This window comes from Pelophylax lessonae (assembly GCF_965119305.1).
Source record: "Pelophylax lessonae genome assembly, chromosome: 10".
Lineage (NCBI taxonomy): Eukaryota > Metazoa > Chordata > Amphibia > Anura > Ranidae > Pelophylax > Pelophylax lessonae.
This window is the reverse complement of record NC_138777.1, coordinates 185,098,037-185,112,236: the sequence shown is the minus strand read 5'-3', so window position 1 is coordinate 185,112,236 and position 14,200 is coordinate 185,098,037. Positions and strand designations below refer to the sequence as shown.

The 14,200-nt window shown below is 46.0% G+C and overlaps 1 protein-coding gene and 1 long non-coding RNA gene across 2 annotated transcripts in view; one reads left to right on the top strand and one right to left on the bottom strand.

The window, feature by feature from the left end:
* LOC309565261 overlaps positions 1-14,200 on the bottom strand; it is a 643,481-nt gene that overhangs the window by 576,723 nt on the left and 52,558 nt on the right. The window lies entirely within an intron of this gene.
* The window catches only part of CETP (cholesteryl ester transfer protein), a 67,904-nt gene that overhangs the window by 4,021 nt on the left and 49,683 nt on the right, over positions 1-14,200 (top strand). The window contains exon 2 of the mRNA XM_082270143.1: positions 11,609-11,723. Within this exon, the coding sequence (XP_082126269.1) occupies positions 11,609-11,723 (115 nt within the window). The remainder of the gene's footprint in view (positions 1-11,608; positions 11,724-14,200) is intronic.

Sequence of the window (14,200 nt, the reverse complement as noted above, 5' to 3'; positions counted from 1 at the left end):
GGGGGGGGCAGCATTTAATTTTTGGACCCAGGCAGCACAATATCTTGGGCAAGCCTTGCACTGGACTGTACTGTAACTATAAAACGCATCAAAAATGCACTTAAACGCACCAAAAATGTTCTGGACCACACATGTTCTTAGTTAAGGTTAAGAAAAAAAGAGGAGGAAAAAATGCACTGGGCCGCATCAAAAATGCACCAAAAACGCACTGGAACAAGTAAAAAATGTGCATGCAGAAAAGCATCCTGAACGCATCCGGACTGCGTTTCTATGGTGTGAGCTGGCTCATAATAAAATGTCTCTGTGACATGGGACAAGTTAATTTAAAAGAAAAGAAATGAACAGTGCAATGCGCCGATCAGCACAGCAGCGATGCTTCTAGACCAAACCACAGCGCACATCAACCGCTGCATTGTAATGCAGCGACTGATGTTAAAGGAGATGCACAGCCAAAGTTTGACTGGGAGTAAAATTCAGCCCTGGAAATAATTTCATACCAGCTCCAAGCATTATTATACCAGCCCAACAGCATAAAGCCATTATGTTCATAAAAGGGAAAACCATGCATTTTAAAGGAGATTTGAAGAGTGTATTATATATAGATAGGACAGATATGAAAGCATATAGGACTTTAAATACAGTTGTGCTCATAAGTTTACATACCCTGGCAGAATTTATGATTTCTTGGCCATTTTTCCGAGAATATGAATAACACAAAAACTTTTCTTTCACTCATGGTTAGGGTTTGGCTGAAGCCATTTATTATCAATCAACTGTGTTTACTCTTTTTAAATCATAATGACAACAGAAACTACCCAAATGACCCTGATCAAAAGTTTACAAACCCTAGTTCTTAATACCGTGCAAGTGCAGACTGACAACTCATGGGACCCCCGGCCAATCGGAGATCATGGGGCCCTTAGGTACATCACAGGTGATCTAATACGCTGCTCAGTGATTGCAGTATTCTAGCCTGCATCTCCCCAAGGTAATACTTAAAATCTGGCCTGTTAGTGGGTCCTGAGGACCAGGGTTGAGGACCACTGCTCTAGAACACTAAGGGGCACTCTGGAGGAGTTAGTACCTTCAGAGTGCTCCCTTACATCCTTCTGCAGAGTGCCCCCTTATGTTCTGCTCCTCCAGGGTGCCCCTATTTAACCACTTGCCTACTGTGCACGTACCCCCGTCTCGCCAAGCCCAATTCTCAGCTTTCAGTGCTGTTGCACTTTGAATGACAATTGCCTGGTCATCCAACAATGTACCCAAATAAAATCTTTATAATTTTTTCACACAAATAGAGCTTTGTTTTGATGATATTAAATTACCACTGGGGTTTTTATTTCTTGCTAAATAAGTGAAAAAAGACCGAAAAGTAAAAGAAAAAAAAAACTTTTTTATATTTTGTTAAAAAATGTAGTAAACAGGTAATTTTTCTCCTTCACTGATGTGCGCTGATGAGGCTACACTGATAGGCTGCACTGATGGGCACTGAAGAGAAGACAATGATAAGCACTGGTAGGTGGCACAGATTGCAAGCACTGGTGGGCACTCTTGGGGCTTCACTGATGATCGGTGCCCTGATTATCAGTGTAGATGTCCCTTTTACAGAAGTTGGTTATCAGTTCTCTTTTTCCTTCTCTTAAGCCTAGTACACACGCAACGATTATCGGCCGACCGATCGTCCGTCTTTTGTCCAGAGTTGTGTTGTGTTGGTTGGAATGTGCCTAGACTGCACACGAATTTTCTCGCCCGACAAAATTCTACTTCAGAAGTGATGTCATGTGTTGGGTTGCTTTCTTTGTGTTCTTTCTTCACTGAGCATGCCCAGTCTTGCTCATTAGATTTTTCTCTGTACTGACTGCACGAAAATCGGCTGTGTTTTGACGGCAGACAAAAATTTTCGATGCGTGTGTACGAGGCTTTACTCTGTCAGCATGAGAAAAGAAAAGCTGATAACCGGCTTCTGTTTACATCGTGGTCAGCTGTGATTGGACACAGCTGACCATGTGATAAAAGTCGCTGGTTGGCTCTTTACCTCAATTTGTGATCAGTAGTATCCGGAGGACACTGCGGTCACAGAGCATGGTGGGTGCAATCATGGGAGGACGTCATATGACGGCCTCCCAGAACTGTCCGTCCGCGCTGTAGCGGTCATATGACTATAGTGCGGTTGACAAGTGGTTTAATACCTCCTGGCCTGGTCACAACTCATGAGCGGCTGCTGATAAAACACTTCAGAAAACAAATCCTTGTCTGTGATTCTGAACAATACATGCGCAGTCTGGAGCCAGCCAATTAGTGAACGGCCGAGCTTGGTCTCTACTTGTGTGGCAGGAATGTGCGTGTGTGTGAATTTAACCACTTGCCGACCGCTCACTCGAGCTCTACTGCGGCAAAGTGGTTAGTTATCGTCCAGCGACGTAGACCTACGTCGCTGGACCCCTCCCCTTGTGGGCGGCGCTCGTGCGCTGCCGGAGGCTCGCTCCCGCTGTATTCATTCACAGCGGGAGTCGGGCCAGGGGAGGAGCGGCGGCGATCGCCGCTGCTCTTCCCCGATCATCGGGGATCTAGTGTGGAAATCCGCCCGCTTGTGTACACAAAGCGGGCGGATCTCCTAAGTGACAGACAGGGTCAGATTGCAGGGTTCAGCATAGCTGAACATGCGATCTGTCCCTGTGTCACTCAGTCACCTCCCCCCACACATGTTAGTAAGCACCAGGCATACATTAACCCCTCCCTCTCCAATAAAATTAACCCCTTCCCTGCCAGTGTCATTTTTACAGTAACAGTGCATATTTATAGCACTGATTACTGTAGTAATATCACTGGTACCCCCAAAAGTGTCAAAAATGTCAGTCAAGGGTCCGATCTGTCCGCCGCAATGTCGCAGTCCCGCAAAAAAAATCGCAGATAGCCGCCATTACTCGTTAAAAAAAAAAACACCAAAAATGACAGAAATCTTTCCCTTAGTTAGTAAACGCAATAACTTTTGCGCAAACCAATCAAAATACGCTTATTGTGATTTTTTTTACCAAACATAGGTAGCAGAAAACAAATTGGCCAAAAATTTAAAACATTTTTGATTTTTACATTTTTTTTGGGGGGGGAAAATATTGTTATTTTTTCAAAATTTACGCTTTTTTTTTTGTTTATAGCGCAAAAAGTAAAAATCGCACAGGTGATCAAATACCACCAAAAGAAAGCTCTGTTTGTGGGAAAAAAAGGACATAAATTTCGTTTGGGTACGGCATCGCACAACCGCGCAATTGTCAGTTAAATTCGCACAGTGCCGAATCGCAAAAAGTGGCCTGGACGTAAGACAGCAAAATCCTCCGGTGGTAAAGTGGTTAAGCCTTATCCCACTGCCTGATCTGGGGCTGAGCACAGCAGTTCTCTAATTGGCTGGCTCCAGACTGCGCATGCACAGTTCAGAGTCACCAAGAAGGATTTTTCTTTTCCTAAAGTGTTTCAGTGCCAGCTACTTGTGAGTTGTGAGCGCGGGGCAGCCAGGCCAGCAAGGGAGCCAGCTGTATTTGCGCTTGTTTCCCTTTTGTCTTGCCCACAGAAATTGCAAGTGCAGCAGAGTGCGGGTAGCAGGGCCAGAATTTGTTATGACAGGCCAGGATACTGCTGAGCAAGACAGGTGCTCTTCATGTGCCCCCTCTCCTATTGTGGTGTTTGAGGAAGCTCAGGGAGATTCACAGCACAAGGCTAGCAGAGAATGCAGGGACAGGAGGTTTGCTAGCTGTAAGGCTGATAAGGAACCAGTTCAGTGACCTCTGTTATCAAGCATGAGAAGAGGAGGGGGGAGAGCATGGGAAGGATCAAAGGCATCCTGCAGTGGCCGGGAGACCAGAAAAGATAGTAGCTGGCTGGAGTGTACTTCAACTTCTTCATTAATCAAAGGGAGGGGAGGGGGAGCACTGGAAGGATCACAGAGGCATCTGTGCTGCGGCTGCAAGGCTAGAAGAGACAGTGACAGGCTGGATCAGTGTGAGAGCGGGTGTACTCACGGCTCTTCCAGTAGTAATGCTGGAGAGAGAGGAGTCAGCAATATGCAGCGGGCGGTATATGCTGACAGGCAGCAGAGCTCTCTAACCATGTGTCTGCTCCGGGTGTTTGGCAACAGTCAGAGACGGGCCCCCTACTGGCCCTGGGCCCTCGGGCGGTGCCCGATATGCACGAATGGTCAGTCCGCTCCTGATACTGCGTATTTCCCCCTTTATTATCGATGACAGCTTGAAGTCTTTTGTGTTATTTGTGGATGAGGCTCTTTATCTTCTCAGATGGTAAAGCTGCCCATTCTTCCTGGCAAAAAGCCCCCAGTTCCTGTAAATTCTTGGGCTGTCTTTCATGAACTGCACGTTTGAGATCTCCCCAGAGTGGCTCAATGATATTATGGTCAGGAGACTGAGATGGCCACTCCAGAACCTTCACTTTATTCTGCTGTAGTCAATGACAGGTTGACTTGGCCTTGTGTTTAGGATCATTGTCATGTTGGAAGTCCAAGGACGTCCCATGTGCAGCTTCCAGGCTGATGAATGCAAATTTTCCACCAGTACTTTGATAACATACTGCATTCATCTTGCCATTAATTCTGACCAGATTTCCTGATCCTTTGTAGCTCACACATCCCCAAAACATCAGCGATCCACCTCCGTGTTTCACAGTAGGAATGGTGTACCTTTCATCATAGGCCTTGTTGGCTCCTCTCCAAATTTATGGTTGGCGTTTATGGTTGTGGCCAAAAAGCTAAATTTTGGTCTCATCACTCCAAATGACTTTGTGCCAGAAGGTTTGAGGCTTGTCTTTGTGCTGTTTGGCGTATTGTAAGTGGGATACTTTGTGGCATTTGCGTATTAATGGCTTTCTTCTGGCGACTCGACCATGCAGCCCATCTTTCTTCAAGTGCCTCCTTATTGTGCATCTTGAAACAGCCACACCACATGTTTTCAGAGAGTCCTGTATTTCACCTAAAGTTATTTGTGGGTTTTTCTTTGTATCCCGAGCAATTTTCCTGGCAGTTGTGGCTGAAATTTTAGGTGGTCTACCTGTCTGTGGTTTGGTTTCAACAGAACCCCTCATTTTCCACTTCTTGATTAGAGTTTGAACACTGCTGATTGCCATTCTCAATTCCTTGGATATCTTTTTATATCCCTTTCCTGTTTTATACAGTTCAACTACCTTTTCCCGTAGATCCTTTGACAATTCTTTTGCTTTCCCTATGACTAAGAATCCAGAAACGTCAGTGCAGCACTGGATGAAAGATGCAAGGGTCTTTCAGGAGTCCAGAAACTCATTGACCTTTTAAACACACACTCTAATTACAAGAAAACAGATCACATGTGAGGATGGTTACCTTTAATAGCCATTCAAACCCCTTTGTGTCAACTTGTGTGCATGTTATCAGGCCCAAATCACCAGGGTATGTAAACTTTTGATCAGGGTAATTTAGGTAGGTTCTTTATGATTTAAAAAGAGTAAACACAGTTGATTGATAATAAATGGCCAAACACTAACCATGAATGAAAGAAAAGTTTTTGTGTTATCATTCATATTGTTGAAAAAATGGCCAAGAAATCATAAATTCTGCCAAGGCATGTAAATTTATGAGCACAACTGTATATAAGAGCAAATTCCGGTTAAAAGTGCAGACATGGTACAGGAGGTGGTCATAGGCTGTGTGGACAAGGTACAAGAGGACATGTCAGAGGCTGTGGACATGGTAGGAGATGCAGGGGCTGTGGGCATGGTACAGAAGATGCAGGGGCTGTGGGCATGGTACAGGAGGACATGTTAGAGGCTGTGGACATGGTACATGAGATGTGAGAGGCTGCGACCATGGTATAGGAGATGTCATAGGCTGTGCAGACATGGTACAGGAGAAGCAGAGGTTGCAGGCAAGGTATAGGAGATGTCATAGGCTGTGCAGACATGGTACAGGAGATGCAGAGGCTTCGGGCATGGTACAGGAGATGCAGAGGCTGCCGGCATGGTACAGGAGATGCAGGGGCTGCGGACATGGTATTGGAGATGCCAGAGGCTGCGGGTATGGTACAGGGGATGTTAGAGGCTGGGGGCATGGTACAGGAGATGCAGAGGCTGTGGGCATGGTACAGGAGGTACAGGGGCTGCGGGCATGGTACAGGAGATGCAGAGGCTGCGGACATGGTACAGGAGATGCAGAGGCTGCGTACATGGTACAGGAGATGCAGAGGCTGTGGGCATGGTACAGGAGATGCAGGGGCTGTGGACATGGTATAGGAGATGCCAGAGGCTGCGGGTATAGTACAGGAGATGTCAAAGGCTGAAGGCATGGTACAGGAGATGCAGAGGCTGTGTGGACATGGTACAGGAGATGCAGAGGTTGGGGGTATGGTACAGGAGATGCAGTGCTGGGGGCATGGTACAGAAGATGCAGAGGCAGCGGACATTGTACAGGAGATGCAGAGGCTGCAGGCATGGTACAAGAGATGCAGAGGCTTCAGACATGGTACAGGAGATAAGAAAACAACAAGAGAAGGGCGCACCTACCTTGTGCATTACCACTTAAAAGTTTATTAAAAAAAAGTTATATAGCCAGTGGCCACCCCGATTCCGCCCTGGGAGGGGCAAAAGGTCAGGGACAGGTGTAGGAGAAAACAAACTGGGGTGCGTGTCCCAATGGTCAGGTGCATGCAATAAATGATGTTCATATCGCAGTAGCACTGAGTGCAAAACAACCAAGGATAGCATGATGGTGGTAATGGCCCAAAAAGTTTTGTATGGATGCTTGGTTGTTTTGCACTCAGTGCTACTGCGATATTATGAACATCATTTATTGCATGCACCTGACCATTGGGACACACACACCCCAGTTTGTTTTCTCCTACACCTGTCCCTGACCTTTTGCCCCTCCCAGGGCGGGGTCGGGGTGGTGTGGGCGGTGGCCACTGGCTATATAACTTCCTAGGAGTGCATGGTGGGTCAGTGGCGATTTTGGCTCTGAGGAAGAGGGTCCTCCCTCGAAACGCGTAAACGACATCATCAGGTTTTGAGGACGCCATCACGCTATCCAGCAGTAAAGAAGTGTCCTGGAAGCGAGCGGTGCCCATTTCCTATATGCTTGTTCATATGCTACGTTTGTGAGTATATTGTACGCTACCCTTCTTTGATTTTAATAAACTTTTAAGTGGTAATGCACAAGGTCGGTGCGCCCTTCTCTTGTTGTTTTCTTGTAGTGCCTTTTGGATACCCTTGGTCCTGAGGGGGGCAGCAAGACCACTTCTTTTGTGTCATAAAACCACCTAGAAGATTCACCTTCCCGCATACCACTTGAGCGCAGGAGAGATATTGTTGTTTTATGGTACAGGAGATGTCAGAGGGTACGGGCATGATACAAGAGATGCAGAGGCTTTGCACATGGTACAGGAGATGCAGGGGCTGTGGACATGGTACAGGAGATGTCAGAGGCTGTGTGGACATGGTACAGGAGATGCAGAGGCTGCGGGCATGGTACAGGAGATGCAGAGGCTGCGGGCCAGGTACAGGTGATACAGAGGCTACGCACATGGTACAGGAGATGCAGAGGCTGCGGATATGGTACAGGAGATGTCAGAGGCTGCTGGCTTGTACAGGAGGTGCAGAGGCTGCGGGCATGTTAATGGTACATAGGGTTGCCACCTCATCCCTTTAACCTCTTGCCGACCGCCCACCGTAGTATTACTGCGGCAGGGCGGCTCGGCTGCGAAAAATCACATAGTACTACACAACAGGAGGCGGGCCGCGGGAGGAGCGGCGGCGATCTCCGCCTTCCTCCCGTGATTGTCAGATAAACTGACAGAAGACCCGGCTGCTTATGTAAACAAAGCAGGTGAGTCTTCTGTGAGACAGGCAGGGAGAGATCAAGAGTTTTGGCTAAGTTGAAACTTCGATCTCTCTGTGCATGTCACAGAACCTTCCCATATACAGTTAGTAAGCACAGCTAGGCATACATTAACCCCTTTGATCACCCCCAGAGTAACCCCTTCCCTGCCAGTGTCATTTATACAGTAACAGTGCATAATATTTAGCACTGATTGCTGTGTTAATGTCACTGGTCCCCAAAAAGTGTCAAAATTGTTAATTAGGGGCCCAATCTGTCCACCGCAATGTTGCAGTCCCGCTAAAAAATGTGATCGCCGCCATTACTAATAAAAACAAAAAAATAAATAAAAATTCCAAAAATCTATCCCATAGTTTGTAAACGCTATAACTTTTGCCAAACCAATTAAAATACGCTTTTTGGGATTTTTTTTTACCAAAAATATGTAGCAGAATACAAATTGGCCTAAATTGAAAAAAAAAAACATGTATTTTTTAAATTTTTTATTGGGAATGTTTTATAGCAGAAAGTAAAAAATATGTTTTTTTTTTTACTGTGCGTTCTTCTTTATAACATCTCGGGTATGGTAAAGTTTGAAACACAAAATTATTAATTATAATATAATAAATAACTATAAATAAGTATATATATAAAAAATACAGTAAAACTGCAGGCAAGGGCACTGGGGGGCAAACTAAGGTCAATTTATTTTATTTAGTAATATAATCCAAAAGGATTACAATATATCAGTGTTTGTGTGTTTTACTTTTTGAATTTGCCGCCGGTTCCACCCCCTTGCGACGCGACGATCGCAGGGAATGGAAGCCGGGGCACACAGCATCAGGCGGAAGATCCGGCCGCCGTACACTGCCGGAATACATCGCAGGATCCTGGGGACAAGGTAAGTAACCTCTTCCAGGATCCAGCGACTTCTCCCTGGCGGTACCCCGAGTGTGGCTCGGGGGTTACCGCTAATGGCTCTGAAATTTTACCCCGAGCCACACTCGGGAATACCGCCAGGGAGGTGAAGCGGGTAAAACCTTCCAGAGCTGAAGTGGTTAAACCAGGGCACACATTAATTACACAGGTTCTGTGGCTGAATAATGTGGTAATTAACCGCTTGCCGACCGCCGCACGACTATTTACTGCGGTGGTCAGCCCCTCACAGGCAAAGCGACGTAGGACTACGTCGCTAGCCTGTGAGGCTCTAGGGAGCGAGCGCGCGCCGCCGGAGGCACGCTCCCGCGCGGTCACGGGCCCCCCCCGCGCACGTGCCAGGTGGACCCGATGTCCGCCAGGCACTCGCGATCGTCCGTTACACCAGAAGAAAGGCAGGCGGCTAATGTAAACAAAGCCACCTGTCATTCTTCCCTGTGTAAGAATGGAGATCACACGGTTCTACTATGTAGGACCGTTGATCTCTGTTCTTACACTAGTAGCCACAGCCAATCACAGTTAGAAACACGCCCCTAGGGACACACTTAACCCCTCCCTCTCCAATAAAGTTAACTCCTTCCCTGCCAGTGTCATTTTTACAGTAACAGTGCATATGTATAGCACTGATTACTGCAGTAATGTCACTGGTAACCCCAAAAGTGTCAAAAATGTCAGTCAAGGGTCCGATCTGTCCGCCCCAATGTCGCAGTCCCGCAAAAAAAATCGCAGATCGCCGCCATTACTTGTTAAAAAAAAAAAACAACAAACATGACAAAAATCTTTCCCTTAGTTAGTAAACACAATAACTTTTGCGCAAACCAATCAAAATACGCTTTTTGCTATTTTTTTTTACCAAACACAGGTAGCATAAAACAAATTGGCATAAAATGTTAAAAAATTTTGATTTTTACATTTTTTTGGGGGAATTTCATATAAAAAAATGTAAAAAATATTATTTTTGCAAAATTTACGCTTTTTTTTGTTTATAGCGCATGATCAAAAAATCGCCCAGGTGATCAAATACCACCAAAAGAAAGCTCTGTTTGTGGGAAAAAAAGGACGTCAAATTCGTTTAGGTACAGCATCGCACGACCGCGCAATTGTCCGTTAAAATCACGCAGTGCCGAATCGCAAAATAGGCCCTGGTCAGGAAGGGGGTAAAATCTTCCGGGGCTTAAGTGGTTAAACTCATTTAGTGTCCTATTTGCATTATATTAGCTTCAGAACCTGTGTCATTCATATGTGTCCTGGTTTAAAGGGATGAGGTGGCAACCCTAATGGTACAGGAGATGCAGAGGCTGTGGGCATGGTACAGGATAGGCTATTTACATGTTGGGCCAGCCGCAACCACTTTTTTACGGGTGCCACTGCCATTCAAGCAGCCCCAGGGCAGGAAATTTCCTGGTATCCTGATAGGACAGTCTTGCCCTGTTTGGCTGTATATATCCTATTGATTACAGGAGTGAACCGTTTTCAGCAAAGAGCAGGCTGAAGTCCGTTCTATGCTGACGTCACTTAAGTCGGTCCAGGCACTGCGTCATCACAACAAAGGAAGTTGGAATCCGCTAGGTGCCTGGACCGACACCCCGCACATCCTCTCAGCGAGCCCTGAGAGCCTGAGTCGGCTGCTCCCCACCCCTCTACAGCCCAGCACTCCAATGAGCGAGGAGGCGGCAGTCAGTAGCTCTCTGCCCCGGGCAACTGTCAGAACCGAGTGATCGGCAGTGTTTGATCACTCAGGTTCTCAGTGCAGAGGCGCCAGGAGACCAATACTGCATTCACCTAGGTAAGTATGATTGGGGAAAAAAAGAGAAACCCCATACTTCTCTTTTCATTAGCTCTAAAGTTGGCCCTAAAATGCAGTTTGTAATGACGGAACAAGGGAATTGAGACTATAAGCCTCTTACCTTATGGCTGGAGGTAGAAGCCCAGCTGCCATCTCTCCTCAATGTCACCACATTTGCAGCAGCTGCAACAGCCAGAGTGCAGCAGCCATGTGTGTGAGGAGGGGAAGAGGTGGCCACAACCCTGACCTTGCCCGACACCTCCACCTGTCCAGGGAAAAGATGCTTAGCTCTGAATGAGCACCCGCCAGCTCCCCCTCCACCTGAGGGCTACAGACAGGGAGCTTATATACATGAGACTGAAAGGGGACCCACTGAACCGAGGAAGAGGAGAGAGACGCAGACAGTCCTTGCTGGGCTTGGGTTCACCCCTGTTGGACCGATGGGGCCTCAGGCACTATAGGAGGATTGCCTGCACCCCTCTTAACCACCACACATGTGTTATTTCCTTCTTGGCCTTGCAGCACACTTCCTGCTATCAGCACCAAGACAATCAACATTGTTTGCTTTCAGACTGTCTCTTCTAAACAGAAAGTCTATAGCGAGCAATACAGAGCAGAGAGGGAGGAGGACAAGCTGTGGAACTCGCCTAAATAATTGTATTTTCAGGTTCAGAACTTAATACATACATTATATATATAGATATATATATATACATATATATATATGTATATTTAGGTTCAGAACTTAATAAATACATTATATATATAGATATATATATATATGTATAAAACTGTTCTTTCCCTTTAAGGTTTAGGGTGTACTATTGGGTAGGTTAAGTGTTAGGTTTCTGGTTTCAGGATAAGGTTACCTTTTGGGGTACCTTTTTACCACTGCACAGAGCAGGTAAGTATGAGACGTTTTTATAAAAAAAAAAAAAAATTATATCCTTTACAATTACTTTAAGTGAGTTATAAGGTGCCATCTAAAATATTTTAAATAACAATTTCTTATTTGGAACACTTCCACATTCTTGTGTTTTTAGTGAATGAGAAGACTACAGAAGTAATCCAGGCTGCTTTCAGACATGCGACGTTCCCAAACATCACCGGAGAGAAGGCTGTCACATTCCTTGGGGGAGTCAACTATGGTCTAACCAAGTAAGGACACCAGGGGTAATGACTTTCAATTCCACATACAGCCTTATGAAAAAGTACTGTAAGTGCAACCCTTCAAAATGATTGACACTTTCAATATATTTTAATAGACAAACATTAGATCTTCATTTAGCTAGTGCCTACAGAAAAAGGTGATATACTTCAATAAATGATACATAATGAAAATGAAGGTTTGTCATATGGAATAGAATTAGGTGTTCCAGACTAGTGTGCCAATGATTGGTACCTTGGTACCTTTTTAGGCCCCTTTCACATGAGTGCTGTCAGGTGGCAAAAAATAGTGGTTAAGACAAATTTGTAACTCGCCCACATGTCAAAACCAGACTATGGCCGCTGGACAGTCCCATACACATTGCCGTGGACTGCAAAAGAAAAAACAGGAATGTTGTCTTTGGCAAGTGATACTTCGCCTCAAAGGGGTGAATGTGGACAAACAACAGCTGCCCCCATTGGGGTGGGGTGGACCAGCCGCTGCTGATTACACGATCCACCACAAATCGCAAGTCAGCAGATAGGCTCACGTAAAAGAGCTCCTAAGGATGTATGTATGTGAAGCCTGCCTTTTCTTTATCATACATCACGGAACACAGAGCAGCCATAATAATTACTATCTGGGTTATACGCCACCTATAGGTGAATAGACACAGGCAAACCAAAAAGACAGGAAGTCCCCCTCTATATAACCCCTCCCATACAGGAAGTACCTAAGTTTTTTTTGCCACTGTCTTAAAGGTGATGGTCATGATTGGGGAAGCTCTCCATATTTTAAAGGTTATGCTATGGTCCCAGATATAGATTCTGCAGGACCAAGAGGCTTGGTAATCGGATCCATCTGAAAAGTGAAAGACTAACATAGATGGTACCCAAGTGGTGTGGCTAGGCTTAGCATGTGATAGGATGTGCTCTCCTGTGTTCCCCCTGAAGACTAGCATAATACCCAGCAAAAGAGGCATCTCCCGGCGCTATTCTCGCCCACAAACGTCTTTTTCGAGAGCAGAACACCAGTGGGAAGGACACTGCAGCATCACCCACTCACCAGGGCAATGGCTAAGTGGCTGAAAGATCTCGGAGTGGTGTCAGATCCAGGCCCTCAAGATGGCGCTGAACCGGCCCCACCCCATCCCCTGACCAAGGACAGAGGAAGAGATGCTACAGAACGGCTGGAGTGCTTTGCCTGGAGTGTTACTCCGATTCTCTATGCATCTACCAGAGGGTTGACATCGGCAGCATCAGAGACTGTGGACACTGGGAGAAGGACGGCTTTGTCATCAAGTGAGGTAAGAGGGAGATGACATGGTGGAGTGGATGGAGGCTGAGGGAGGGGGGAGGAAGAACAGGCCTGCGTCTAGTCAGCTCTCTTTACCTGGCCCCACAGAGGAACCGATCCTAAAAGATGTGTTTATGGCTGTTCAGAACTGTAATCACACTCTGGCTTCCCTGTCCACTCAGTTCCACCACCTTAGAGAGGATGTCAGTATCATGAGACATGAAATGCGGAAACTGCCGGATCACACATCTGCCTTGGAAGGCTGAGTGAGCAATATAGAGGATGAGATGGGACCCATCCAGCATGATCTCAAAGTAGTGGGTCTGCAAATTAACCACCACGCTAATTGCATTGATGATCTTGAAAATAGACTCAGAAGAAACAATGTCCTCATACTTACTTACATAACAGTAAGCACCTGTTAGGGAGGAACCCCATCGAGTTTATTGAGCAATGGTTGCTGGATACATTTGATAAGAAAAATTTGACCCCTTTCTTTGCCGTGGAAAGGGCACACAGAATCCCGGCTAGACCCCTGCCTCCATCCAATATGCCACGGCCATTTATCTCCACTACAGAGACAGAGACAAGATCCTTTCTTTAGCCCACACCAAGGGTAATGTTGATGTGAACAGATCTAAAGTCTCTTTCTTCCCAGACTATTCTGTTGAAGTCCAAAAACAAATAGCACAGTTTGCAGAAGTCAAAAGGTGCCTTTGCAATCTTCAGATCCAATACATCATGCTTTACCCTGCTAAGCTCTGCATGGTTGCCAGGGGAGAAACACTGTTCTTTGAAAATCCTAAGATGGCTGCCACCTGGCTCGACAGAGATGAGCAACACTTACCTCCTACTCCTCGCACTCTTAATCCCTACTGATGTGTTTTGGTTTGTGGAGTCGTTCTTTGATTTGGATATAGAGTTGTTCGGAGATGCCTTCTTCATCACACTCAGCTAAAGGCAGTTAAAGTACAGTTACGAGCACCCTACTCTACGTAATTTGAGTTGAACTCCTTCTACACTGATGGAATTCACGCACAGAGACAAACCTGGATGAACTTGTGTTTCTCCCATGTTTTCCTGTGGGATCTTGTTTGGCATTCAGAGTTCTGGGATCTGAGTTTGGATGGGTTTGTTCGACCATCCTGGTTTCTTTTTCTTTTTTTTTTCTCGCCTTTTCCTTTTTGTTTCC